This window comes from Pteropus medius, unplaced genomic scaffold (genome assembly GCF_902729225.1).
Source record: "Pteropus medius unplaced genomic scaffold, Ma_sr-lr_union100, whole genome shotgun sequence".
NCBI lineage: Eukaryota > Metazoa > Chordata > Mammalia > Chiroptera > Pteropodidae > Pteropus > Pteropus medius.
This window is the reverse complement of record NW_024349224.1, coordinates 7,990,622-8,002,729: the sequence shown is the minus strand read 5'-3', so window position 1 is coordinate 8,002,729 and position 12,108 is coordinate 7,990,622. Positions and strand designations below refer to the sequence as shown.

The 12,108-nt window shown below is 47.1% G+C and overlaps 1 protein-coding gene across 2 annotated transcripts in view; it reads right to left on the bottom strand.

Annotated features, from left to right (window-relative positions):
• Positions 1-9,121: 9,121 nt before the first annotated feature.
• The window catches only part of SLC12A3 (solute carrier family 12 member 3), a 31,256-nt gene continuing 28,269 nt past the window's right edge, over positions 9,122-12,108 (bottom strand). Inside the window, exon 26 of one of the 2 annotated variants that reach the window (XM_039880927.1) lies at positions 9,122-10,114. In XM_039880927.1, the coding sequence (XP_039736861.1) occupies positions 9,973-10,114 (142 nt within the window). In that variant the 3' untranslated portion in view covers positions 9,122-9,972. The remainder of the gene's footprint in view (positions 10,115-12,108) is intronic. The other variant, XM_039880928.1, reaches the window with a different exon arrangement.

Genomic DNA, 12,108 nt, shown 5'->3' with positions numbered 1-12,108 from the left:
GGGCAGGGTTCTCAAGTTTTCTAAAACGTGACCACAAAGGCCTCTCTGAAGTAGACACTCCCTCCCTCGCTCCCTCCCTCCCTTTCCTAGGAAAAAAGGTCTTGATAAACAAAACTGACTTTGTGCTGGCTCCATCCTTGTTCCAATCCTGTTGGGACATCTGTTTTTCCAGGTGTGTCAGAAGCTTGGCAGGGGCAGGAGGGTAACAGGAGGAGCCTGGTCTGCTTGTTAGGTGCAGTGCCACAAACAGGTTGGCCTGAAGGACTGAACTTGATTGTCTCATAGCACTAGAGGCTAGAAGTCTGGGATCAAGGTCTTGGGCAAGGAAGGTTCCTTCCCAGGGCTGTGAAGGAGAATCTGCCGTACCTTTTTCCAAGCTTCTGGTGGGTTGCTAGCCACCTTCAGGTTCCTGGGTGGGTAGCTACATCACCCCATCTCTGTCTTCATGGTCACATGACATACTCCCTGGGTGCGTACCTTCGCATCATTTTCCCTCTGCATGTCTGTGCGTCCCAATTACCCCCTTCTTTATTAGGACACAGGTCGTATTGGATTAGGGCTCACCCTAATAACCTCATCGGAACTTGATCATCTGCAAAGACCCACATTCATAGGTATCGGGGGTTAGGACTTCAACATCTTTTTGGAGGACATGATTCAGACTTAATATAACACAGAACATAGGGTGGCTTCTTTTCAACTGTCTTTATATTAAGAAGGGAGGTAGATTTGTCCCATGCTCAGCTTTCTGGGATTGTTTTTTCAGCTGAGGGAAGCTTTGTTTCTTTTCATCAGGGCTGCCTTGATGGGCACAGCCCCCATCCTTCGTTTCATGCTCTGCAGTCAACATCTGAAAAATTCTTAAGAAATTTTGAACAAGAAGTCCTGCATTCTCACTTTTCACTGGGGCCCACAAATTATATAGCTAGTCCTGCTTCTCGTACATCAGGTTGGATGCAAATGACTGATTATGATCTGGTAGTCTTGCAAGTAGCTAGATGCCGACCAGTGGAGCCAGACCAGACAAAACAAGCAGAGGCCTTAGAGCGAGTGGCCAGGCAGGAGATAATGGCTTCAGCGAGAAGTTAACTATGCTAGGTAGCATGGTTTCTCCTTGCATGCAGTGACAAGCATCAGGGCCCCTTAAGATAGCACATTCATTTCCACTCAGTAAGAGAGTAAACGGGTGTTCCCCCTTCCCCTAGGGAAAAGGCAATCCAATGTCTGCGATTCTCTCTTGGGTTATGTCCCAATGAGACAGCCCCTTTTAAAGGACTTTGGTGATTTTGCCTATAGCATGTTTAGAAAAACATTAAATTCAAGTCAACAAAAGTGCCAGGAATAGAAAGATAAACATGAATGACTCTGTGCTCAGTGACCTCACAGATGTAATGGGTGTGATAAGATAGTACAAAAATACAGAAATAAAAGACAACCCAAAGTCTCCTCCAGTTCTTAAGGACTTATGTTCACATTGAGGCAGGAGAAGAGGTGGAGACATATAAACTTGATGGAAGAGGTAGAATTGGAATTGGATGGGTGGAATTTGAATAAATATGATAATGGCAGCAATTACTGATTAAACCCAATAGAGTACCTGTATACAGAACTTGTATGGGCAAGTATAGCTCAGTGGTGAAACTCATGGACCCAGAGCCAGACTGCCTGTTTCAAACCCAGCTTTTGCCATTTATGAACTGTGACCTTAGTCAAGTTACTTAACCATTCTGTACCAAATTTTCCTTATCTGTAAAATAGGAGTAATAATAGTATCTATTTCATAGGGTTATTGTGAGGCTTAAATGCTATAACATTGCTAAAGGTCTTGGGAGAGATCCTAACACTTAATAAGTGCTCCAGAAATGTTAGCCATTCATATTTAGGGAACTGTAATGAGTCTAATCCAGCAGTTCGCGAACCTGGCTGTGAAACGGAATCACCCAAGGAACTCTTTTTTTAAATGAAGATTCTTACGACACCAAGTACTGGCAAAGATCTGGAGCCATTGGAACTTTCCTACGTGGCTGGTAGGAGTGTAAAGTGGTACAACCCCCGTGGAAAGCAGCCTGGTGGTTTCTCATAAAGTTAAACACACACCTACTCAACGAACCTGGCCACGACACTCAGGGATTTACTGAAAAGAAATTAAAGACTGCATGAGAATGCCAATGTCAGCTTTATTCATAATAGCAACAAACGCTGGGAACAGTCCAGGTGTCCATCACTCAGAGGCTGGATAAACAAACTATACGGTGCCTGTACAACGGAATACTACTCGGTAATAAAATGGGACAAACTACCGATACGCACAGAAACGGGAATGAATCTCAAAACCACGTTGAGCACAAGAAACAGACAAGCATATATATTATATGATTCCATTCATATGAAACTCTAAAATAAACAAAAGGAATCTATAGTGACAAAAAACAGGTGAGTGGTTGTCTGGGGATGGGGGCGGCAGAGACTGACTTGGAAGGGGCATGGCCATGGTGTGCTGGAGCCGGCTTGTACTCGTTCATAGAACCAATTGTGAGCTTCTCTTCCCAATGCTGCTTTCAGTGACATCACGCTGATAGCTAGACATTGGCCATGGTGGGAACATTAGCACCGCAGAGATCAGCAAAGGCTATGAAGCAGAGCTTTTCCCCCCAGGGAATCAGTTGTTCAACTCTTACCAACACACTGCTGGGCACGAAGGAAATTTCTGGATTGGTGAAATGTTCTGTCTTGACAGGGTGTGGGTGACACAGGCATAGGCATTCGTCAAAACGGATCAAGCCGGACACTTGAGATTTGTGCATTTCACTGCATATGCATTTTACCTCAATTAAACACATAAAAAAATAGGGTGGGTGTCTGAGTTCCATTTCAGGCCTACCAAATGGGGCCTAATGCATCCAAGTTGGTACCTGCTCAAGGGCCAGGTCTGAAAATCATCCGTCAAGTGTGACAGTAAGTACAGGATTTATTTTTAAATAACAGTTATGATGTTGTCGAGAAGTAAGACCAGAAAGAATTCTTGGGACCAGCTCAGGAAAGACCTCACATAGTCACCTTTGAGAATTTGGGTCTTTTTTTGTGGGCAACGGGAGGTTTTTGACCAATAGATGGGACATGATCAGAACCAGCGTAGATCTGCCTCATTACACAGTCTGGGTTTGCGTGAGAGAGACTTAGGGCCAGGAGACCTGACTTCAGGAGGAAAGGTAGACCAGCACTAGGGTAGACCAAAAGAAGAAAAGTGAAAAATGTGGACAAAAAGGCATTGCAGAAATAAAGTATGATCTGATCTCAGAAGCTAAGGAGGGTCGGACCTGGTTAGTACTTGGGTGGGAGACCACCTAGGAAGACCAGGTGCTGTCAGCATAAAAAATAAAACTAAACAAATAAAAAATAAGGGATTGTAAATTGATAAGGTCCTTGCAATCTGTGAGGTCAACCAAGGGTCGCTTCACCTAAAAAGAAAGAAAGAAAGAGAGAGAGAGAGAGAGAGAGAGAGAGAGAGAAAGAAAGAGAGAAAGAAAGAAAGAAAGAAAGAAAGAAAAGAGTATGAAAGAAAGAAAGAAAGAAAGAAAGAAAGAAAAGAAAGAAAGAAAGAAAGAAAGAAAGGGGCTTAGTAGATAATAGCTAACACTATGGAGTGCTTACTACATGTCAGACACACATCTTCAAGAAACTTCCATGGCTCAATCCACGTAATCCTCACAGCAACCTTCTGAAGTAGAATGCTATTATTATTTCCATCTTACAGCTGGGGAAACTGAGGCACAGAGCGTTTAAGTAACTCGTACAAAGTTACAGAGCTGGTAACTCTGAAATTATTATTTTTTATTTAACCGGTACCTAGGTATACTTTACATACAGTAAAACGAAGGAATCTGAACTGTACAGTTCCAAGACTTTGGGAGGGTGTATTCACCTGTGTAACCCACAGCCCTATCAGGATATAAAACGTTCCCATAACTCCTAAATCACCCGCTTGCCCCCACCTCTCAGATCCCAGGCTTCACTGATCTCTGTCACTCCAGTATGGTCATGCCTGTTCTAGAAGTTCATGTCAATGAAATCATATAGTACGTATTCTTTTGTGCTTTCCAAAGATAGACATTCAAGCAGATCAGAGAAAGAAATAGAGTCAGCTGAAGGGAAATCCATATTCCTAACTGAGATTTCTAGAAATGTGGAAACGAGAGGACTATGGAAAATTTTTAACTTGCTCGTAGTACCACTTTTGTGGTCCTATGTCTCTGCTGTGACCTAATTCGGCTTTAAATCTGAGAGGGGGGAAGGAAGGAGCCAAGACCGGTCTTATTTTATAGTTGGGTCATGAGGGTCTTTTCGGACCCTGAGCAAGCAAAAGGTCACTTGCATTTGTTTTATTTTAAACAATTTGGTGTCTTAGGCCCCGCCGAAGCTCTATACTTTGTTCTTAGAGCACTTGTTTTTATTTGGTTTTTAGCGATTCCCCCTAAATAATTCAAGCTCCAACCAGAAATCTTGCCTTTTTTGGTCATTTCCGAAGTCCTGATTTAGCCCAGGAGAGGACATTCTGTTCTATACTCAACTCTTGTGCCCACGCTAAGCTGGAAGCAGCTTTCTTTTCTCCCCAGAAGTAGCTCCCAAGGCAAGTCCTCCTATACGATGCGGCTAGTAATGGGGAAGTGTTTTCATGTGATAGAGGAGGGATCTCCTCTATCACATGAAAACACTTTGCAGTCCCTAAACTTTGAGGAGTGTGACACCCACTTCCCTGTTATTGCCTGCCTGTTTCTTAAAATGGCTGTTATATACATTTAAAAAGATCAAATCAAATAAAAACGGAGCTGGCTTTGGAGAACCCCAAGTGTCTCTTGAACAGAAGACATCGAGGGGTACGGTCAGTCAAGACTGACAACCGGGGCCAACAGCAGGCCTGATAGCTAACTGCCCCGTGCACCTCTAAACTCAGCCCTTACAAGGTTTAAAAATGTACCCAGGGTTCATTTACTTGAAAAGTTAAACAGAGTTACCATATGACCCAGCAATCCCACTCCTAGATAAATAGCCAAAAGAATTGAAAACAGGAGTTTAAACTAAAACTTGTCTATGAATATTCACAGCAGTCCTAGACACAACAGCCAAAAGGTGGAAATAACGCAAATGTCCATCAACTAATGAATAAATAAACAAAATGTGATATATCCAGGCAATGGAATATTATTCAGCCATACAAAGGCATATAAAGTACTGACACATGCTACAACATGGATGATCCTTAAAAATATGCTATATGAGAGAAGGCAGACATCAAAGGCCATGTAGTGTATGATTCTATTTATACGAAATATTCAGAATAGGTAAATCCATAGAGACAGATTAGTGGTCGCCAGGGGTTAGCGGGGCGTGATTGCTTAATGGGTCCAGGGCTTCCTTTTGGGGGATGATGAAGATATTTTGGAGCTAAATAGTGGTGACGGTCACACAACTCTGTGAATGTACTCAATGTCACTGAATTAGATACTTTAAACTAGTTAAAATGGTGGGTTTTTTGCTATGTATTTTACTGCAAAAAGAAAAAAAAATCCTACTTGGTTCCTTCTGTTCCATGGAATGCTATTTCCCAGCCTTTCCTCTGATGGAGAGAGGGATCCAAATACAGTCACCACACAAGAAAATCCCGATTACCCCCAATGAGAAGCGTAGGCCGTGAAGGGGGCAGGTGAGCGGTGTCTGCCTGACTTAATAATCTCTCTGAGTAAATGCCTCAGTTTGCTTGAACAGCAGGTGCAGCCAGCCCCAGAGTTTTGGCTCTTCCTGGCTACCTGGGTTCGGCTCCAGGGCAAAAACGATTTGGGTGGGCCCCACTCTCCAGGCCTGCATCCTGGGCAAGGTCATGGCTGAAGTCTGAGGCCCAGGTAACCTCAGAAGCCCACATTTCCCCATCACAGCTACCCGTCCTCTCTCTTCTAAATATTCTGATTGCGGTCCAGCATTTTACGTTAAAGAAAAAATTTTTGAAAATTCATTTATCTTTAGTTTCATAGTATCTTTTCATGAACACAGAATCTTTTCTGTACTCTAAGTAGAATTTTGACTGTGTGTTAGTTTCTTTTTTCCTCTAGCAAAACACCCAGCTTCCCCAGCTAGTTTCAGACTAGACCTAGCACTTAGGCAAAGACGCAGAAGATGACGGAAATCATTTACAGGAACATTTTTGTTATAATGGTGGGGGTTTTTAAATCTCCTCTGTGAATCCTGCTTGCTCAGCCCTCCTAGTCAACTCTCGCTCTTTGCCCATTGATAAGGGTTCCAAACATGTCCACTCTTATCTCTGACCTGGTCAGGCCAGCCTTGCTCGCCTAGGGCCACATCTGTCACTCAGGTCAGGTTCTTCCAAACAGGCTCCCACCCCTCCGCCTGCACTCTGCCCTGCTCCCCAAAACCTCACATTCACCAACCCCGCCTTTCCCCAAGACAGCACCCCTGAACATCTCCGGGTTCCTTCTGTAGCTCTTCTGAGCCAGAATGAAAACCGCTCGTCCTTTCTTGCCACTGTCTTTCATCTGTGTGACGTTCCGCTGTCTGGCCTCCCAGCCAGGTGTTTCTTGTCAAAGCTCTACCCACACGGTATTTTTAGAAACTGAATTTGTTGTGGCTCCCTTTCAAGAAGCATGCTGGTGTCATGCTTGAGCTTTTGGTCATTGGATTAACCCCTTAGCGATGAAGCCACCGGCTGGGCTTTGCTGGGACCCGTGTCTGTGAACACTTTTGAAATCGGCAGCATATTTTTTCTGACATCCTGAGCTATATACAGCTACAAGCGAAACCAGGCTGCTTTGCATGTGCTTGGGGGCCTTCCAGCCAGGTGGTTCTTCTAGAACATTCCAGCTGGTCTCATCCCTGTGAAACCCACCTCTCCCTTGCCACACAAGAGAGGTTAGGTGGGTATGTAAAAAGGAGTCCAGTGCAAATGGGGCTTTCCGTGTGCTAAAGAGGCCACGGCTTTCTGCCTGGGAGGGGGAGCTCAGAGAGCCAGTGGATGAAAAATGGGCTGTATTGTATTTACTGTAAAGCCCATGACAAGTCTAGGCAGGAACTAAAGGAGACAATGAAAGCCAGAGGGGAAAATTAGGAGCTAACTGGGCAGTGAGTCCCAGGGGAGATAAGTGAGCAGTCCCGGCCTCAGGGACGCGTGTGGCTGCTGGCTGGGGCTGGCCCCTGGCGCTGACGGTCCAACTCACTGAGTGTCAGGTTTTCCACGCACAGTATGAAGAAAGGATGGAAAATACTTCTTCCCATGGAAACTCATGAACGTGGAGCATTTCATCATCCAAAGGCAGAGAGAGAGACTGCGGACCGAAATGTCTCATCCTCCTAGTGCAGAATGGGCCCGACAAGGACTTAGAGAGCCTTCTAGAGCCCCTGATCACACGGCATGGCTGTAGGAAGTGGGGGGCCAAGGGGTGGGGGGCCGAAGCGTGTGCTCTTCACCCCACCCCCCGGCATCCACAATATCGATCAACCATGCATGGGCCAAATCACAGTCATTAGCAGGCCAGCTGGCTGGTGATACCCGTTCTGGTTCGATTCTCTCATTTCACAGACTGAGCCCCCAGAGAGCCTAAGGGGCGTATCGGAGGTCGCACAGCCAGTTTTGGGGGGAGACAAACTCAAAACCAGTTCTCCTGGAGGCCACTCTGTAGCTCTTGCCACTCAGCCTCCCCACCTCTCCATCCGAGACAAGCAAAGAGGTTCCCCCTGAGTCAGCAAACGCAAAAGGAAAATGCTCAAAATATTCATGTAGAAATGTGAATATTCGTGTAGAAACTGAATACCCTTCCTACAGGACCAGTGGAAGCTCAGAGAAAAGTTCAACTCAAGGTCGAAAAAACAATACAGTTAGTTTTTTCAAAACACTCAGAGTTGAAAAAGTGTGTTCCAACACAAATAAGTTCTGTTGACTGAGGGAATGTATTTTTAACTCATTTTGTTGTTTTGACCTCACTGTTAACTCAAGGCTCCCCTCCCCCGCCACCCCTTCCAAGCTATTATCTTTGTTAAAAATTCAATTTCCAACATAGTAAAAAAATTGCTTTTTATTTTAAATGGCCAAAGCCAAAGCATTTCTGCTCTTGGGTCGGGGTCTCTCTGAGGTCTACAGAGGAAGCACTCATGTGCAAGAAATGGGTTTCGTGTGGCCCGAGAAAGACAAGCATTCCTAGATTGAGTTCGGGGGCTTGGTCCCAGGTCCACTGAATGGCTCAGAGGCAGGCCACCTTCTGAGGTCCCTGGGGAGCAGAGGAGTCAACCCCAATAAACTTGGCCAGGAGCTCGGTCTCTCTCAGTGAATGCTGATGACCAAATAGAGCAGTATGACAGCCCGGGAGCCAGAGCCGTTGGTCTCTGCCATGGGATGACCCAAGAAATGCTAGAGTCCCTTGGATCCCAACCCGAAGTGTGTGCTTCAGTGAGCTTGGAGGGGGCCGACCAGATCCAAAGATGCCTCCTTTCTTGGGGTACCCCCATGCTACCGGTAAAGACCCAGCGTCTGCCAACAACTCACTTCATGCTGCGTAGGGACGTCTAGGGCTAAAATGCCTTTTCAGGGAGCCTCGCCCATAGGCTTGGTTGGTGCAAGCACTTTGGGGGTGTGCAATCCACAGGAACCCAAATACGAGCAAGGGCCGTCTTCCCCAGATTTGCACTCAGCTCTGACCCCCATCTTACGAGCACCCACACCACAGCCTCCTCCGCTTCTGTCTCTTACCACTGGCTTCTTCCCTGTCCTTTTACCCATGGGAATGAACCTTTCTGATTCTTTGCCCATTCTTGCCATCTTTATACCCACGATTGATCTGCTTTTCCATTCCTGACCTGCCAAACCTCCATCCTCTATCCCCAACCGAATCTGAAACTCAATACCCTTCCAAGAGACTCCCTAAATCTCGTCCCTCCTTGAAGTTCTTTCCCGACAGGCCCACCGTCAATATCCCTCCTTGAGTGGTTTTTTTTGAGTTCCATTTTCTTCCCTCGAGATAAGGCAGAAATGGCAATGAGGCCCATCATGGCCTTTTTCTACATCAGCCGAGCTCCCTGCTGTGTAGAAAAAAAAAAATGCAGGACACAAAGAAAAGTCGAAGCTGTGTTTTTCAAACCGTAGGTCACCACACATTCGTGGGTCCCAAACACATTTTAGTGGATTCCAAGGAGAAACAGAACTAGAACAGGAAAGACCGGCATATCGCCCACTGTAAGGATAAGTATCGTTTTGTGACGCTTCCGTTTTAGTGTGCGTTTGTTCCAAGTCTCAATGTAAAATTTATTTCTTACTGTGGGTTGCAGCCCCCAAAGTTTGAAAGTCCCTGGTCTACCAGAGAACCAGCCAAAACACTGAAGATATATTATTATTGAAAGTGAAGGGAGCCAGAGGTGGTTAAAGAAATTTGCATTATTATGGAGATTCCAGGAGCCCTGCCTTCGTCCTGTAAGGGTGACAGGGGTGTGTGTGTGTGTGTGTGTGTGTGTGTGTGTGTGTGTGTGTGTGTGTGTGTGTGTGTGTGTGTGTGTGTTGTGGGGTAACCCTTCTCCTGGCCTTAGGAGACAGGAGGCAGGCATGGTTAGGGAGTTCCCCCAGGGAAATTCGGTAGAAACCGCCAAGATGCACACCCAGCACTCTGCCTCAAATTTGTAGATGAATCAAAGACCGAAATCTTAATGTGTTATAATCAAGATCAAAAGAACTTAAAAGGAATATGGATCCACCAGAGCATTTTCCATGCAACTTCAAATGCTGCTTCTTCAGCCCGTAAAACAAAGGCCAGAGGACACGTCCGATGGGAGCGGAGTCCAACCAGAGTTTGCAAATCTACCAGCTTTTTCAGTCAGGTCATCAGATACTACCCCTTGAAGGACATGAGTCCGGACCATCCCCGTGGGGAGGTGGGCGTCCCACGCACCCTCGACTTCAGGCGGGCATGGCCGAGCTTGGGGTTACTGGCAGTAGAAAGTGAGCACATTTTCCTGGTTTCCTCGGATCAGGATAACCGGAGGTCTGAGGTCCCAGGACAGGGTCTCCAGCCAGGCCATGTACAGTGAGCTCGGGCACTTCCCCTTCCTCCCTATGGGCAAGGTGCTGCGACGCAGGAAGAAGAAGCAGACGAGAAATCACCAAGGGGCCTTCTGCCCACAGCCCGGCTCATGGTTCTGAACAGCAGCTCTGTTTCGAGCTCCTTCTTCCCAGCCACCCTGAGAATGACCTCTTGTTCCCCTTGAAAGCACGGTTCCAAACGCACGCTCAGACACGAAGCGTTTCTGAACAAAGCCATGGCCTATAAGGCCCACGTGACCCGGTCCCCAGCAGCCTCCCCCACCTCACGTCCTGCCGCTCTCAGCCTCTTCCCAACCCCACAGCCACAGTGGCTTTCTTACTGCCCCTGAAGAAAAATGGCAGGCTTGCTCCTGCCCCAGGGCCTTGGCACCTGATGCTCCCTCCACCCAGAAGGCAGCGCCCTCAGCTCTTCACGTGGTCGGTTCCTTTGAGTCACTCAGATCTTGGCTCAAGATCTTGGCTCAATAATGACACTCTATCCCTGCTCACAGGATGTGTGTGCTTTACGCTACTAATCTTTAGAAATAAATCCACTCCAGCACAAAGGAACTTTTTGTTCAGAATTGCCTCTCTCAGCCACAGAGAAAGGCAGCCTGGGATATAACCTAGATGCAAATGGTAAGCAGCAAGCCTGCGTCAATACCCAATTCCTGCTTTGCAGCTGGGAGATCCTGGGCCAGTAGCTTAACTCCTCTGAGACTCAGCTTCCTCATCTCCAAAGTGAGTGAGTGAGTGTGTGTGTGTGTGTGTGTGTGTGTGTGTGTGTGTGTTGCGGGGGGGAGGGTGGCGGGGGGTGGGGTGGAGAACAGAACCACTCCATGGAGTTTTGAAAAGAACGCCCAATGCCTAGAGTGTCGGAGAGGCTCAATTGATAAAATGCAATATCGATGATTATTTTGATTCTTACTATTTGGCTTTCAGGAGGAAGTCTTTATAGATAAAAAGAGGAGCCTAGACCCCAAAGTGAGACCAGAAATAAGGTCGTTGAATGCAGGCAAAGCCTGTTGGGCAGGCTACAAGGCTGGTTTATCAACTGTGCAGGTTAAGCTGAACTCAAACACGCCAGGAATCTGCTGATTATATACTAGTCGGCAAACGACCAAATTCTGCTTCAGACCCGCTCTAGAAAATGGTCCCTGTGTGCTCTCCCAAACGCTGGCAATGTGATTTTGTCATTGCACGGACGTGTGGAAGGGTTTTTGTCTCCTCGGAATTTCTGGGGAATGAGGGTGTCTGGGCTCCATCCCAGACCCCGAGCTAAGAACGGCGGAGAAATCTGCCATTTCCCACAGTCCCCTGGGGGTTCTGACGAAGGTGACACCAGAGTGAACTTGTAGAAGCGTCGGGCAGGCAGTCCAGGGCTGGAGATCAGTGATGCAAAAGGACAGCTGCCGTGTCCTCCCACGGGAGCTGGCCAGACGGCTGGGCCCCTTAGGGCAACAGCTGTAGCTGCCACCAGTGGGTGGGGCTGTGTGCAGGCCCCTCCTCCGGGGTGACTTGGACTCACTGTTATTTGTATCAGCTAGCTAATCCCACAAAGGCTGGTGGACAGGGGGTTGGCTTTCCCTACGAGGTTCACGGAGTGGGAGGGGACAGGTGCCAGCAGGTCACCTCCCAAGGTGAAATTCCTCATCTTATGGTCTGGTATCCTGACTCATTTTAGTGACAAGTCCGCTGAGAACCATCACATGTTAGAGTGAAAGAGAATCTTGCAAATAATTTCGTTTAACTCTTTTCTATGGTCAGGGAAACTGAGGCTCAGAGAAGGAGGGTTACGTGCACCCGAGGCCACACAGTGGGCTAACAGCAGAGACGAAACGCAAGCCTGCTCTTCCGAACAGTCAAGAGGAGGTGGTGTGGCACGCCTACGTACCCCAGGTGACACACGCCAGCGACCACGTCCAAGGGAAGGCTGTGTCCCAGGACAGAGCCAGTCCCACTGACTTGCAGTCTGACTGGGTTCTCACCTAGGCCAACCTTGCCTTCGAGATGTTCTCTGCAGGGTCTTGGCCGGAGAC